At 46.3% G+C, this 16,832-nt stretch overlaps 1 protein-coding gene and 1 pseudogene across 3 annotated transcripts in view; one reads left to right on the forward strand and one right to left on the reverse strand.

Annotated features, from left to right (window-relative positions):
- RCC1 (regulator of chromosome condensation 1) overlaps positions 1-16,832 on the reverse strand; it is a 21,222-nt gene continuing 4,390 nt past the window's right edge. Inside the window, exons 1-11 of one of the 3 annotated variants that reach the window (XM_006883434.1) lie at positions 6,266-6,342; positions 5,914-5,916; positions 5,676-5,765; positions 4,688-4,875; positions 4,403-4,582; positions 3,528-3,624; positions 3,299-3,421; positions 2,427-2,582; positions 2,093-2,212; positions 1,588-1,740; positions 82-417 (exon numbers count right to left, since the gene is read on the reverse strand). In XM_006883434.1, the coding sequence (XP_006883496.1) occupies positions 242-417; positions 1,588-1,740; positions 2,093-2,212; positions 2,427-2,582; positions 3,299-3,421; positions 3,528-3,624; positions 4,403-4,582; positions 4,688-4,875; positions 5,676-5,765; positions 5,914-5,916; positions 6,266-6,338 (1,359 nt within the window). In that variant the 5' untranslated portion in view covers positions 6,339-6,342 and the 3' untranslated portion in view covers positions 82-241. Of the gene's footprint in view, positions 418-1,587; positions 1,741-2,092; positions 2,213-2,426; positions 2,583-3,298; positions 3,422-3,527; positions 3,625-4,402; positions 4,583-4,687; positions 4,876-5,675; positions 5,766-5,913; positions 5,917-6,265; positions 6,345-16,832 lie in introns of those variants that run through there. The other 2 variants (XM_006883435.1, XM_006883436.1) reach the window with 2 other exon arrangements.
- LOC102850807 overlaps positions 15,618-16,832 on the forward strand; it is a 15,680-nt pseudogene continuing 14,465 nt past the window's right edge.

The following is a 16,832-nucleotide window of genomic DNA, read 5'->3' on the forward strand; positions in this document are numbered from 1 at the left end:
CCTTCTGACACAAGCCCCCCTCCACTCTTCCATACGGCCCCTCATCCTGCAGGTGCCAGGATGATTCTCAAAAGGAAGGAAAAAGAGAAGAAAGGGATTCTGTTTTGCTGATGAGAAAAAAGGCAGGAGGTGACAGAGCGTTCGGGGCTGAGAGGGGGTAGCTGGAATCTGTAGTTGTCACTGCTCCCCTGATCCATGAGGGAGGCTGAGGGGGCCAGGAGCGAGGCCCTCTGGGGCTTCATCAACTCTGTTCCTTGTCCTTGACTAGTAACACTGTGTGCTGGCCCCCGCTGGACACTGACAAGACCACACGGTTCTCCAACTGTTTGCCTGTCATCTCGACAGGGCTCCAGACATCCTCATCCTGCCCCGTGCCCAGCTGGTAGTTGGTGCCCATGCCCCAGGCGAAAGCACGACCTGCAGTGGAGAGACATGGGGGCAGTTATTTCCAGGATCCCCAGGCCCACTCCTACGTACTGTGAGAAGTCTGGGAGGTGCTGGTCAATTCTGGCCTTAGCTTATACCAGCCTAATCCCTGATGGGTTGGGGCAGCAACATTTTAAGTAACAGACCATAGTCTTTTGTCTTCTCCTTGCTTCCTTACTTGGCATTAAAGAATCCACATGACTGGCCAATCCCCAACCTCCTACAGCGTCCTACCCCCTTTAGAAGCAGTCACCTTTGTGTTGCAAGTCCTATCTAGGATGCCTTCCTTTGCTTCTGTTACAAACACCTTCAAGATGAGTCTAAGTTACATGTCCTCAGGAAGTCTTCCTGGAGAATTCCAGACCTAGCAACCTCCACCCCTAGATTTCTATAGTTCCCAGAGCTGTCCCACTCATTCACTCACTCACTCACTCACTCCAGTGTTGATGGTCCCTCCCCATTGTGCTGACCATGACTCTGACTGCTGAGCCTTCCTTGTTCTAATAAGTTTCTATACACTCCTTGGGAAGCTGGTAAAGCCTGGGAACTAACTACCGGGGTCACCAGCCAGAGTGCTCTTTAGATGCAAGGATGATAAAACTTTATCTCACAGTCTTTGGGCATATTGTTAGAAGGGGCCAGTCCTTAGAAAAGGACATTATGTTTGGAAAGGGGGGGAGGGTCAGCAAAAAAAGAGGAAGACTCTCAACAAAAATGATTGATACAGTGACTGTAGCAATAGGCTTGAGTGTGGATGGCAGAGGACAGGACAGGCTTCAGATCTGTTGTTTACAGGGTTGCTATGAGTTGTAATCAACTCAGCAGTATTTAACAACACTGTGCAGAGCATAAAGGGGAGCCTGGCTTAGGAAGTCTGGAGTCCTGAGTTCATGTCCCACAGCCGCCATGGGTCTCAGTACTCTCTCCTTTGCTCATTTTTCCTCTGCAGGGCAAACTGTCTTTCCTAAAATAGTTTATTTCCTTGTTTGCTGTTCATCAAAGTGACAGCTTCCGAGAATCATGAGAAAAACCGCCCTCCCAAACAATGCTCTTCTCATCTTAGCTCCAGCTCATAGTGGACATCAAAGCCTGCTGGGAGTCTGGTTAAATATCACAACCCTCCTAGGCTTTGACCAGACTGAATGTAGATGCCCCACTCACCATCTTTGGTCACAGCATACCCCACAGAGGCTCCACAAGCCACAGAGGAGACTGCAGGAAGTTTGGGGATGAGGGTGGGTATGCTCTTCTCCTCAGCACCCTCTCCAAGGCCAAGTCTCCCATACTCAGCTCGGCCCAGGCTGTAAGCTTTTCCTGCAGGAAGAAGGAGAGGGATGAGCTGAAGAACACATGCTCCAGGCAAACTAGGTGATGTGACCAGGGGAGTTCCCATGCAAGGGTTTGGTCCTGATCCCAGGGTGGTTTCAAGGAGACCTTTAAGCCTCTTTCTAGTTTTAGGGTACGCTTGGGAGAACCACCATATAGGCAATGGGGTTCACATCTACAGAGCCCAGGACTTTTGCACAGGGATGTGGCCTCATGGACCCATTACTCATCCAGTTCATGGAGTAGAGGCAGGCTCCAAGAACATGGTCTCTAGAGCCTACCCAGGCTGCAGACCAGAGAATATTCCACTCTCAACCAAGGGAAGACTAGGAGGACTCACCATCAGAATCCATGCAGACTGTATGGTGCTGGCCTCCAGAGAAGCCAACCCAGGACTTAGTGGAGTTCTTGAATGATGTCAGGTTCTGGGGTACGAAGCAAGATTCTGTGCCTGGGGTTCCTGGGAGAGATTGGTGATAGCATCAACAAGAGTGAGAGTCTTCTAAGAGATGCCCTTCTCACCCTCTCCCCACATGAGGCCACCTCCATCAGATGGAGTATTTTCTTTTTATAGAAAGAGAAGTGTCGTGCTGAGGGTTGAAGTGATCTCTTAAAGGACAAGAATGAAACCTTGGTCACTCTGGGCGATGCCATATGCTGGACTCTACACTTACCAAGCTGATGGTAATTAGAGAGACCAAAGCCATATATGTGGCCCTCTCGGGAGATGGCAAAGGTGAAGTAGGCACCACAGAAGACATCCTGGAACTTCACGTAGCCCCGACTTCCCTTGTGTTTCAGCATCACACATTTAGGGACAAGGAGTCGTTCTAGAGGCCAAAAGGAAGTCAGGGTTAATGGCACACAGACCCACACAGCCCTTTCCATCTGCCTCCCTACCTCTATTGCTCCAACTCTAACAGGGACCAACTAGAGATGCATCCTTGTTCCTACAAAAGGAAACCGAATCCAACAAATTAGTGTCTTGCTCAGACTCTCACAATCACTGTCAAAACAGGTGCCAGTGAGTCAATTTTGGTTCAAAGTGACCCATGTGACACAGCAGAACTGCTCTACAGGGTGTTCAAGGGTATAATTTTTAGGAAGACACAAACTAGGCCTTTCTCCGGTAAGGCTACTGGGGGGACAACACTTAACTTCTGATTAGCAGACAAGTGCTTATCTGTTGTGGTACATGGACTCCTGCCCACAACCAGAGCTACCTCTTCCATGGAGCTTACTGTGTGCCACGTACTCTTCTATATTAATCATTTACCTTCATAACAACCAAACAGGGTAGTTCCTATCTATCCATATTTTAGAGCTGAGAAGACTATGCCCAGACTTCCACAGCTGGTGGGTAGCAGAATCAGTATTCTAAACCAGCCCTGAATGGTTCTAAAGCTTGGGCTCTTCACCAGCAATTCAAGTCTTTTTGATGTCGTAGCCTGAGTAAGCACTGGCAATCTCTCTCTTGTCCTGTTTTGTGTCCTATCTGAGGGGTGGCATGCCAAGCTGCCTTGCCAGAACTGCCAAAATCACCTACCAAGACCCTGCCGGCCACCCCGGTTGGAGAACAATTCAGGCACACGGCCCAGCTGGCCTTGCTCGCCGCAACCCAAAGTATAGAGGTCGCCATCAGCTGTCAGCATCACGAAGTGGTCATTTCCTGGGGTGAGAGATAGGTGGGGGTTGTTAAGGCTTGTCAGGTTCATGACTGGGTCAGCTCCAGAAAAGGCTTTCCCAACTCCATCCCAGGGCCATACTCCACTCACCAGAGGCCACCTTCATCACAGGCACATCCAGTTTCACTTGTACAGGCGCCATGCTCTTTTTCATGGGCTCCAAGAGCCCAATCACGCCATTATTGTCCTGGAGAGAGAGGTTGAGCACTTATCAGTAGCCTGGCACCTGCCTCTCCAGGAACGGAGCCAGTCACACAGTTGTCTGTCGCAGGGCAGTGGGGGGATGTGAATGGAGAGCAGAGCAGAAGCCAGGACACAGAAGGAAATACTTGTGAATGAAACTGTCTGTGGTCTGCAAGCTGGATTAAAATAGAGCCAGAGAATGGAATGGAATAGAGAGGAAACAAGTCTAGCCACAAGTTGATACTGCTGAGGCTGGGTGATTAGATGGTGGCTCAATATATTAATCTCATTATTCTTACATGTGTTTGAAATTCTCTGACAATTTTTTACATAACACCTTTCTTTAAAAAAAAACACAACAACAAAAAAAACAGATCTTACTAGATTATTTTTTCTCTGGCATTCTGAAATGAAAGTTGAATCTGCTTTCTAAATTCCACTGCTCTACCATACAAACTCTCAGATATGACAATCTCCACAATCTCCCAAACCTCTTGGGATCAAGGGACAGAAAGGAAAAGGGAGGCCTAGAGGCACAGAGTGAGTGAGTGGATGGAGCAGGATACCTGGATCAGCCTCAACCCAAAGGCATCCTTGACCTGCCCCTTTCCTAACATCAGAGGCAAAGGAGCAGCCAGATGACATGACAGGCCCGGGTGAAAAATCCAGTGATTTAATTCCCTACCACTTAGTGCAAAGGGAACATGAAGCTGGATTATCTTTGGGATTCCACTGGTAAATTCTGCCCACAGGCTCCACACAGTCTTCCAGAACAGACTTACCCGGAAAGAGCCCCAGAGGAAAACACGGCCATCCTCGGTGAGGGCTGCTGTGTGGCTGTCTCCTGCTGATACCTGTATGACCTTCTCCTGCAGGTCTACTTTTCCAGGGACCATCTCTGAGCCCTCTATTGACGTGTCTCTTCCGAGAGCACCCTCATCATTGCAGCCAAAGGAATAGACCTGTGTCCAAGATGCCCATTAGTACAAGGTTTGGTGTTCCAGTCTCCTCTAATTTAAGCCATTCTCTGATTAGCTAGTTAGCTCCATCCCCAACCCCCAACTTACCTGGCCGGACTTGCTTAGACACACAGTGTGCATGCCCCCGGCCTCAGCCTGAACAATCTCTTCTGGAATGGGAACCAGAGCTGGCTTCTTCCTCTCCATCACATTCTCACCTAGCCCCAGCTGGCCCACATCACCCTGTCCCAGTGTCAGCACCATGCCTGGTTCTGTGGTGTGGGACCTATGGGTAACTGGAAAGGTTAAAAAGAAAAAAATGTCCTGAGTGTAAGTGATGACAAGAGAAAGAAGTCACTGCATGGGCTTTGGGGTCACAGATACTTGGGTTCCAGTTCCTGCTATAACTTTTCTTATTCTGTTTCACAGGTAATAAATATGAGGGGGAAGTATGTATCTCACGGAGTTTTTGTAAATATTAATAACTAAGCACATTATTAGCACAAGGAGGAGGTGGAAACAAAGAAACTCACTAATGCTAAATGAAACTTGGTGGGGAAGTATGTTTTTGGTCAGGAGCCTTGGTGTCAGTTTTCAGGGACTGGATAATGTCTGCCCTTTACGGACCGCTTACTAATGTTAAGTTGCTTCAGAGTCCCTCAAATTACGGGGCAGATCTTTCCTATTTAGGATTCCTGTTTGACATTAAAAAACTAGTCAAAGTTTTAGAAGGAGTAAATGACCTCCCAACAATCATATGGCCAATAAGCAGGAAAGCTTGCACCAAATCCTATAGAGAACGGTCCCCAGCCTCCATCGTGGCTCCCCCATCTCCCCAGGATGGGATTTTCATCTGCAGCGTGTATTCACAGAATGAACTGACCCCATCAGCCCCTGTCCAGGGGGCAGACAGAAAGCTGAAGAAGGGGAGGGCAGGAGTGACGACACAGGCGTTTGTGGAGGCGTAGGAGCCAATCAGCAGCAGCCTACGGTTCCCTTCTGACCAATAGAAGCCACCCGCCCAGGGCCCTGGTGTCCAGCCCATTCCGGGGGTGTGGCCACGGCTGAGCAAAGGCTATCGTGGGCAGGGAGCCACCTGGTCGGGCTTTCTGGTCAGGAGGGCTGGGCCTGCAGGCACCTTGGCAGGAGCGGGCGCCGGAAACACGATGGGAGGTGGCGGCCCTTACTGCCTGGGTACGAGGGCCTGCAAAAGACAGATACTGTCTGAGCCTGCAGCGGGGGCACACTGCCCCGCCCTCGGATTAGGGTGGGATTTCTATCATCCTCACCCTCCTCCAAGGTGCTAAAACCACCTCCCAGATACACGAGGGGACTGTCTCATTTAATCCTCACAAATCCAGTAATTCAAATGCGGGCTCAGAGAGGTTGAATGACTTGCGTAAAGTCACTGAGCCAGAAAGTGGCAAAGCCAGATTTGAACCCAGGTGTGGAAGTCAGTGGTCCTGAGCTAAAGCCCCCAGGATCTAGTTTTTTCAGGACTACCAGGGTGCTTTTAGGTAAGCCTCGGTTCCTTATAATTCCCAGGGGGTGAGGTTCAATGCGCTTTAAAGGCCATTCCAGCAGAGTAGTGTCTCTGGACATCCAAGGCTCCTTGCCATCAAGTATCAGGAAGGAGACCAGACTCAGAGCCTGGAGCTCCCTAGCCACAGGTCAAAGTCATCTTACCTTTTACTTTTTTGCTTTTGGTGATGGCATCTTCTGGGGGTGATCTTTTCTTAGCTATGCGCTTGGGTGGCATCCTCTCCTGAAAAACCCAGCCAAATATCTCATCAGAAAAGGCATTTTCCTGCTCTTATTAGCCAGTTTGTATCAGAAACTCTCACAAAGGTGAGAGGAACTGCCTAATAATTCCACTCCTTTGAATTTATCTCAAGCCAGGATGATGGATGTGCCCCAAGACTTCACTTCAAAAAACATTCTCTATCACATTCTGCACAACATTCAAAAGAAAATGAACAAAAATGTGCTCAAAAGAACAGGTTGGTTAGATAATATGTGGTATATTCATGATGCCGCTGTCGAGTCGTTTGCGACTCAAAGTAATGTTTTTACAAATATATTTACTGAGTAGGCAGACCCACCACAACTGCCAAGTAAAAAAGAGAAAAAAACTATACATATGCACCAAAAGTATGCTGACCAAATAATCTGAGTATCTGAACTCTATGAAGAAGACTGTGGATTCAGGACAGGAGGAAGACTCATCAACAAACTGCACTATGCAGATGACACATCTTGCTTGCTGAAAGTAAGGAGGACTTAAAGCACCTACTGAGTGGCTCAGACTACAGCCTTCAATAAGGATTGCATCTCAACATAAAAAAGACAAAATCTTCACCAACTGACATCATGACAGATGGAGAAAGGATTGAAATTGTCAATTATTTAATCTTACTTGGATCCACAACAAATATCCTTGGTACTAACAGTCAGGAGATCAAGAGATGTATGCAGTGGGAAGAGTCTTCTCCAAATTACTAAAGAGCAATGATATCAGTTTGAAGACTAAGGTGTGCCTGATTCAGGCCATGATCTTTTCAATCACTTGCTATGCATCTGAGAACTGGACAAAGAATAAGAAAAACTGACAACCTTTGAGTTGTCTTGAAGAAGTGCACTGAATATCCCATGGACGGCCAAGAAAACAAACTTTTTCTGTCTTAGAAAAGTCCAGTCAGAGTGTTCCTTAGAGGTAAGGCTGGTCAAGCTTTGTCTCACATATCTTCAGTAATGTTGCTAGGAGAAGTTATTCCTTGGAAAGGGTTAGAAAAATGGAGGTTTTGAAGGCACGTGGTTTAAATCTACCTGATGCTCTGGAGAAGGATGGGCAATCTCCTCCTGTGCCAGTTGGGTATGATTCAACAGCACTCAACAACAACAACAAAGTTAAAAAAAAAGGAGGTTTACTGAGAAACGCAGGAAGCTTTACTAGAGTTGGACTCAGTGATTACAGCAATGGGTTATGTGTGTTGGGAGACGATGAGGATGGCATAGGATAGGACTGGGTTCAGATTTGTTGTTCATAGAGTTGCTATGAATTGTACTCAACTGGATGGCAACCAACAACACACCAAACAAAACATATGGAACAACAGAAAAAAGTATCAGTCATTGCTAATGAGTCAGAATTGAGTAAGAGCCAACCTTCCAGCGGGTTTTCAGAAGCTGCAAATCACACTCAGAACTTTGGTGACCTAGAGCGTAGGGAATTGCACTGCCAATCCAAATTGCAGTTCAAGTCCACCATCTACTCCAAGGGAGAAAAATGGAGACTTTTTTTCTATGATTTGTGGTCAATTAACTAGAGAGCAGTGAGTAAGTAAATCACACAAGAGGAGGATGCCTATCTTTCTCCCTCGGAGCAGCTGTGGATTCAAACTGCCTGTATTTCGCTTGGCAGCACAACTCCTTACCCATGAGGCCAATGTAACTAAATAAAGATAGTATTAATACAAGGTAACTTCTAGAAAATTGGATTATGTTGATTTCCTTTGACTTGAACACAACTCATGGTGACCCTATGGACAGAAGGCTTAAAGTCTTTCTATAACTATGGACATTTATCAAAGTTCATAGAGTTTCTGGAGGGATGTTGTTTAGAAGTGGAAAGAAAATTAGATTATGGACCAATATTTACTTCTTTGTATGTTCCTATATGTTGTCTAAGATAATTAACACATTGCCACAAATGATGGCAAATGTGTTAAGAACGGTCAATTTAAAAAGTGTGCAGCAACGCATTATTACATTTCTGTGGTCTTTATAATTAAAAATCAAAGAAAGGCATTAAATGAAGTCCTTATAATACTTTCTAATAATTTCAAGATAACTGATTACTGTTGTCAGAGAGGAGGGAAAAAAATGCTTGTATTCATTATAATAAAAGAAGAAATAATCTACAGTGACAAGAAAAAGGTTGGACTTAAGAAAATCCAGGGCATATTGCACTTGTCCTGGTCTGTAGAAAAAAAAAAAAAAAGATACATTCTTTGGGATCAGAGGGAGCTGCCATCCTCTTGTTGACCATTCATGAGTAGTCATCAGCCTGAACCTCTCTGTTCACCTAAAAAAGGGTGTTCACATAAAAGGGGGTGTGATGACTACTTTCCAGGGGTGTTGTCAAGATGGAATATAATGAAGGCTGTAGTGCCAAGCATACAGTAAGTACTTGATAAATGTTAAGTGCAAGTATGACTTTGAACTCTGTCTTATCCTGCACCATCCTTGCCATCCTTGACACATCTGAGTGCATTCCTAGTGTGGCGAGGTTATGGAGAAAGTAGAATTCTCAACCCACTGCTTCTGGGAAAACACAATGGCACAGTGCCAGTGGAAAACAGTTGGGCAATGGTTCACCAAGAGGTTGGACACAGACTGGGGAGTTCCAATCCTAAATGTATTCCCAAGACACGAAGCAGGAATTCAAAGAGCAAACTATACACTTTTCACAGTAGTCGAAAAGTGGCAACAACTGAAATGTTACCCACAGATGAATGGATGAACAGAATGGGCATATTCATATGCAACGGAATATTCAACTCAAATTCACTGTCCCAGCTGACTCATGTCAGCCAGAACTGATTCACAACTGCCCCTCCAGTGGGTTTTCAGAGGCTGTAAACAGCACTATAGCAGTTTGTCTTTCTTTTTGCCTTGGAGCCAGTGGTGGGGTGAGCCATCAGAGAGGTGTCCCCTCTGGTTTGGCACCACTCCCTACCTACTATGATAGCTCCCTAGTGGAATATCACTCAGCCATAAAAAGAAACCAATTTCTGATGTGTGTCAAAACATGGATGAACCTGGAAAACATGTTGAGTGAAACAAATAAATCACCAAAAGACAAATACTGTTATGAGTTCACTTATATGAAAAAAGGAAATAGATAATCCAAAGATTACTAGTGGTGATGAGGTATGGAGAAGAGTAAGAAAGGGGTTTTTTTTTGTTTTAAGGGGTGGCACTGAATTTATGTTCATGTTGTTACTACGTAACCATGGAGTCAGATTTATAGCTCCAGGGGGGTTTGAGAGGCAATATAGTGCATGGAAGGAGACTGCTCAGCTTTCTCCTGTAGAGCAGCTGGTGGATTTGAACAATGTATCTTTGTTTGGCTCTTTACCACTAAGCCAACAGAGATCCAATAATGTTAGTAGTGATAGGAATGCACATTATTGTTTATTCGCAATAGCAAAGAGATGGAAGCAACCCAGGTGCCCATCAACAACAGACAGAATAATTATGGTATAGAAGAGACAGAAGAACTGTAGTTTATGCAGCACTGAAAATAATGAACTCTTAAAACATACAACATGGGGGGAATCATGGGGAAAGAGTGGATAGATCAGATGAGGGGAAGAACTGTCTGAAAGGAACATACAATTTTATGTATGAATCTGGAACAAGGAGTGCAATGTGGGAAGGGCTGGGGAGAAGAAAATGTACAATAATGAGAAAAATTAAAACTACTTTTATGAGTTTTTTTAAAAAATAAAGATGCAGCACACACACAATAATAGTGATAGAATACTTTTTAAAAGGAGGCAATTTTGTTGTTGTTCTGGTCATTGTTTTTAAAAAAGAATAAGATATAATTATTTGGAAGGATCCCTAATAGGAGAAATGGCTTTCTTTTTTTTTTTTTTTAATGAAGCTACTGTCAAAACCAAGAAAAACTGTTCTGAGATAAGAGAAAAAACTGACAAAACAGATCTCAGAAATGACTCCTAGGTGTAAACAATATCTCCTCCTGTGCAATTTATTGCCTCTGAAAACTCACTGGAGGGTCGGCTATGGGTCGGTTCCAACTCACACAACAACAGGCATAAATGACTTGGTGGATAGTAGAAAACCATTTATTGAGATGGAGATAGAGTAGACAAACAGGTCAATTTACTTGGAAATCATCTAAGAGGAGATGTTAAGTAGCCAGAGGGGTAAGTTACGCTATCCCCCTTGCTCAGGTTTGCATCCCTGTCCTGGCTAGCAGTCAGCAGACTGTGTCCAGAGCCCTGCTCAATGTCAATCTCCCAAGAGTTCATCAGAATGGCCTACAGCAGTTAGCTGTGCCTGAGAGGAAGTCTGTATAGCAGTATGGGTGGAAAATTTATAGAAGGGGGGTAGGTAGGGGGGGAATGTGACAGAATTCTGTCAATATCCTGAAGTAGAGACAGAAAAATAAGGGCTATATCAGCAGCTGGAAGAATGGAATATTAACAAAAAGTTCTCGGAACCAGTCCACTTGGACTACTCAGAAAGCCAGGGTTACCCTTGGACGGCATGCTGCTGCTTGCTCCTCCTTCCTGGTAGAAGAGGCCTCCAGGATCTGGTAGCAATTCTTTTCTTGTTGTGTGCCATCAAACAGGATCTGACTGGCACAGGAGGAGACCGCCCCTCCTTTTCCAGCAGAGCATCTGGTGGATTCGAACTGCGTGACTCTGGGACTGCAGCGCAACTTCAGCAATATACTTTTGCCCTTATCTTTTATGGCCCATCTTTCCTTCTCTCCCCACACCACCTCTGTGCCACACACATCCGACTAGACTGCTAAATGCTCTCGCCACATCAACTGCACCTCTGTGCTGGAAATACCTCTCCCATCCTTGATTCAGGCAGAGGAGAGAGTTTCTACTCCATGGCTCATTGTCACCTCCTCTGGCAATCCTTGGCTGATCCTGCTTCTGGTCTTCCTACTCCCTCCTCCTTCATAAACTAACAAGTCTTTCCCTTAAACCCTGGGCTAGGCTTTTGGACCATAATTAATGTACATGTCTACCGAACCTAACAATTTACTTCCTAAAATTAGAGCCTCACTGGAGCCCTTGCCACACAGTCTATTTTTCATAAGCAACAACTGCTAACTTCTTACAAGCTCTTAAAAGCACCACTGTTGTTAATTGTGGTCAAGTCAGTCTCCAACTCATGAAGGACCCATGCACAGTGGAATTAATGACCGATTACAGGGTTCTCCTTACCTAAAGTGGATTGCCAGGTCTTTCTTCCTACTCTGCCTTTACCTGGAAGCTACACTGAAACGTGTTCAGCATCAGAGCAATAAACAAACTCCTGACAGAGAAGTAGCAGCTGTGCCTGAGGTGCACTGACCAAGAACTGAACCCAGGTTTTCCACATGGAAGATTTTGTCACTAACACTATCGCTTCTCTGAATTTACTTGCCTAAATTCACATGACCAGTAAATGATAAAAAAAAAACACCCAAAACTCAAGTCTGTCAAACGCCAGCAGGAGGATGAGATAGGCTATGCAGGCCTCCACTGGGTATGAGCCAAGCTTGGCTAAACACAAGCAGTGGAGAGTGGAGGCTGCCTCCTTGAATGGGAGGTGGTACAACCAGAGAGGATAAACTGAGATAGCTAAGGCTTAGGTGGGCCAGAGAGTGTGCCATATCTAGGAAAAGACATGGGGAAGGACAAGGAGAATGGATACAACTCCATGATGTAGTTAGAAAAGGCACAGGCTTTGTATCTGAAAGACTTAAGTTCTCCTTGAACCTGCTTCTCCATCTCTGAAATGGGCACTGCACAGGGCTGTTGTGAGCAATCACTGACAAAGGGCAGGAGATGAGGGAGGTGGTAGAGAGAACTACCTGCTCATATATCTTTCCTGTAACTGCACAGATTAGTCCTTTTTACAGACACACTCTCTTCTAATTGTTCTGGAACACAGAGCGTCTGGGCTGGCAGTAAAAATGTTTTCTGTCCCTCTCCAACTCTCATCCCAGGGAGCTTAAAATCTGGTAAAATAGTGAGATATGTTGTTATGTGTTGATGGCTGTTGAGTGATTCATAGCTACCCTATGAATGATGGATCAGAACCCTGAGACATCCTCACCATCTCTGACACACTTGAGTCCACTGTTGCCTACAGTCACTTTGTTAATCCATCTTGTTGAGGGGTCCTTCTCTTATGCTGAACCTCCAACTTTCCAAGATGATGTCTTTCTCCAAAGACTGCTTCCTCCTTATATGGCCAAAGTGTGTGAGGCAGAGTTTCACCATCCTTGCACCCAAGAAGCCCCTGGTTTTTCTTTCTCTAGGACAGACCTGTTTAGTGTTGGGTTAACAACTTGCATAATAGGTTGACTTATAGGTGGGGCTTTTTTTCCCTATCCAGTCATTAAATCTCTCTCTTGGCAGTCCTTGGTGTATATATTCAGTATTCTTGGAAGACTCCTTATTCCAAGAATAACATACTTAGATATTCAGTATATTCTTCAACACCACAACTCAAGTCACTGCCCAACTGTTAGATACATAACAAGCAACTGAGAAGACCATGACTTGGATCAGGCATACGTGATCTTTAAACTGATGCCACCACTCTTTAGTACTCTAGAAAGAGGTCTCTGAAATTAGATTTTCCCAACATGAGTCAAGTTTTTCTTTTTACACTGCTGGTTCCAATAGTGCTGACTGTGGATCAAATCTAAGATGAAACTGTTGACAACTTTAAACTCTTCTTCATCTATCATGTTGCCTAATGACCCAATGGTGAGGATTTTTGGTTTTGTGATATTGAGATGTAATCCATAGTAGTCACACAGACACACAAAGTGAAACAGAAATCCCAGCGGTGCCTCAAAAAAACAAAACAAAACAAAACACAAAGTGAAACCGAAGTCACAGGTAACTAAATGATACGGAATCATCTTTCACTAAGGCCCCTCCAGGTATAGTCTCTCCTAAAACACTCATATCTCATGCATTATGTAGATGACACAACCTTGTTTGCTTAAAGTGAGGAGGACTTGAAACACTTGTTGCAGAAGATCAAAGAATACAGCCTTCAATATAGACTGTAACTCAACATCAAGAAAACAAAAATTCTCAACACTGGAACAAGAGGCAACATCATGATAGATAGAGAAAAGACTGAAACTGTCAACGACTTCATCATACTTAGATGGACAATGGACAATGAATGAGGATGACAGAAGAACTGATGATGGAGAAGAACTGAATTGTGTTGTTGAAGAGTACTAACCATCCCATGGGTGGCTAAAAGAACAAATAAATATACGTTGGAGAAAGTGCAGCCAGAGAGCTCTTTGGAGGCAAAGATGATAAAGCTTCACCTCACATACTTTGGGCATGTTGCTAGGAAAGGATATTCCTTGGAAAGAGGATATAATGCTTGGACAGGCAGAGGGTTAGCAAAGGAGAGGAACCCCTCAACCAGGTAGACTGACACAGTGACTGCTGCAATGGGCTCTACTGTGTCAGGAAGTGAGGATGGCACAGGAGAGGACAGGGTTCAGATCTGTTATTCATAGGGTTACTATGGGTAGTACTTGACTTGAGGCACCTAACAACAACAACAAAGAACACCCACATATGCCCTATGAGGGGCATGTTATCACCTTCACTTAGGTCTTATAGGAAGCAGAGGCTCAGGGAAGGGTAGTGAAAGCCCCAGGACACAGAAGTGAAATGCAGTCACAAGATGCCTAACCATTTCCACCAGAATACATCCCCTTTTGCAATTCCTGCACAAGTCTTCTCCTTGGGTGGACCTCAGGAGTCTTGGTGGTGTGGTGGCTAATGTGCTAACCACGAGGTCAAAGGTTCAAACCCACCCATCTGTGGTAGAAAGATGTGGCAGTTTATTTCTGTAAAGTCTTGGAAGCTTTATGGAAGCATTTCAGTCCTACTCTATACTTACAGGGTTACTATGAGTTGGGCCTCCGTTTCCTCATTTGTTGAGTGAAAAAAGTATATCCCAGATTAGAGAGTATTCCAAGAGTCTTTAGGAGGGAACGGTCAGGCTCCTGTTCTGAACCTGAGACCTCGCTTCTGCAGAGAGATATCTGACTTCTCCCTGACATCAGCTGTCCTCCTGCTCCTCTTTGCCAGGGGACAGACATTTGCCTGTCAGACTCAGAGGCTGAACAATCTACTTGTGAAAGGTCCCTAGGAAGGAAGGGATTGGGGCACATTTGTTAACATATGCTGAGCTCTTATGCCAGGCACACAGCTGGTACACTTGGCATAATCAGCTCTACCCTGGGATCTCTCTTGTATGTAGCTGTGCCAGGGCCTGTATGCATTCATTTATGTGAGGAAAGAGGCCACACTTTTCACCAGAAGCTTATGTCTTACACAAATGATAAGATACAAGTATTTTTTCACATGTTCCTCATATCCCCTTTACAGATAAAGCTAAAACCAACACCATGCACAATGGCACAGACTTGATTCCAACTCGCCAAGCCTACAGGACAGAGAACTAGGGTTTCTGAGGCTATAAGCTTTATGGAGTCACACAGTGACTGCAGCAATGCGCTTAGGTATCTCAGAAAGGGTGAGGATTCACAGCCTGGGGCAGGGTTCAGATCAACTGTTCATAGCGTCGCTCTGAGTCATACTCCACTCCATGGTACCTTACAACAATAACAACATTTATGGAAAAGGCTGCCACACCTTTTGATCTTACTGATGTGTCTGAATTACTGAGCTTTCGGTTGGCAGCTAAGATCTTTAACCCCTATATACCACCTGGCTCTACACAAGTCTATATACTATACCAGTCTCTGACAAATTGGGTGGGAGTTCAAGGGCACACCAAATAGGAATTTATAACGGAACAAACCAGGACCCCTGCTCTAGAGATGTCTTTGCATTAACAGGAGCTCTGTGAACCTCTGGTTAATTTCCCCAGAACCCACTCACAAGCCTTGAGGGGACCAACTCAGGTCCCCAGACCTTTCAAGGCCTGGCCCTGCCTCCTCCTCCAACCATATAACTTTGTTACTCCTCTTCTCACACCAGAATGACAGGATACCGTATACAATATTCACCTATACCTCCTTCCATGACTTTGCAAATGCTGTGCCCACTCTTGGATCACCCTAACCCATCCATCCACAGTCCAACTAACAACTCTTACAGTTCTTTTAAAACACCGTTCGAGAGTCATCTCGCTTAGAAAGCCCTCCCTAGGAGGCAGGCGAGGTGTCCTTAACGTTCCCTTAGCACTCCATACACTCAGTTTGTGCTAGGACATGTCACACTCGGCTAGAGGCGCTGAATCTGATGAACTCCAACGGTATCCTCGTGATCACACTAGCCCGAAACTGGAGACTCGCATAAGGTCCCCCCGGAAGAGAGCAAGAGCTGTTCCCGGGGACCTTTTCATCATTGTCCCCAATCCCAGAAAAGTGCGGCACACAATATGAAATCTGTTGACAGGGCAAGTTAATACAAAGATCACATCACACCTCTCCAACGGGCCAAAAGTCTTCGTCTTGGTGCCTGCTAATCCTCATCAGCCCCTCTCCAGGCAGGATTCCTCCTCGGCTCTGCAAACTGCTTTCCTCCAACCCAGGAAGGAATCACTTTTTTTGTCCCGGAAACAGCCCTCCCCCACGGCAGCCAGCCCCAGCCCTAGAGGTGCGCGGGTCTGCGCACCCCGACCCCACGGCCACGCCGGCGGCCCGGGCCCGCTCACGGCAGCCGCGCGCATTCCGCCCGCCGCCAGGCTTGCCGGCCGCGGCGCTCCGGCCGTTTGAATCTCCCGCCCGCGCGGACGCAGCGGAGCGGACGGCGGGGTCGCGCATCCCTCGCCAGGAGACCTGTCCGAATGGCCGCCTGGGGGCTCCCGCGAGGCCGGGGCAGTGCGCGCCCGCTCCCGCGCCGTGCTGCAACCCGGCTTCACGTGGCACCGGCACCCGGGGGACCCAGATGCGTGCGGACAACGGCTTCCGCCCGGCAGAACCGGCGAGAACTCGGGCCGAGGCGGCCCGGCGCGCAGCCCCCTGCCCGACCGTCCCACGCGTGTCTGGAGCCACCTACCGGGACGCGGAACGACGACTGGAAGTCTACAGCTCTCCGGCCGGATCGCGAACTGCTCGAGAGCATGCGCTCTGCGAGTCTTCAGCCCGGACTACGGCCGAGAGTGGAAAACAAAGAAGCCAGCGGTCCCTGGCGGCCGCCTTGGGAAGTGCAAGTGGGCCGTTCCTTGGCTAGGAAGCTCCTTAGCCAGGCTACAACGATCTACACCAGAGAGCTGGTAACCGGAAAGATGACTTGAAAAAGGATTATCCTGGGAGGAGGGGGGAGGGGGAGGGGCTTGTGCGGGGAGAAGGGTGCAACAATGAATGAATGGAATTCCAAAATCTCTGTAGATGTTCATTGAAATGAAAAATAAACTAATACAAAAAAAAACACCAAAAAAAAAAAAAAAGGATTATCCTGGGTAAATCTGGTGCAAGAGGTAG

Source organism: Elephantulus edwardii, unplaced genomic scaffold, assembly GCF_000299155.1.
Source record: "Elephantulus edwardii isolate Elephantulus edwardi_28Jun2011 unplaced genomic scaffold, EleEdw1.0 scaffold00028, whole genome shotgun sequence".
Classification (NCBI taxonomy): Eukaryota; Metazoa; Chordata; class Mammalia; order Macroscelidea; family Macroscelididae; genus Elephantulus; species Elephantulus edwardii.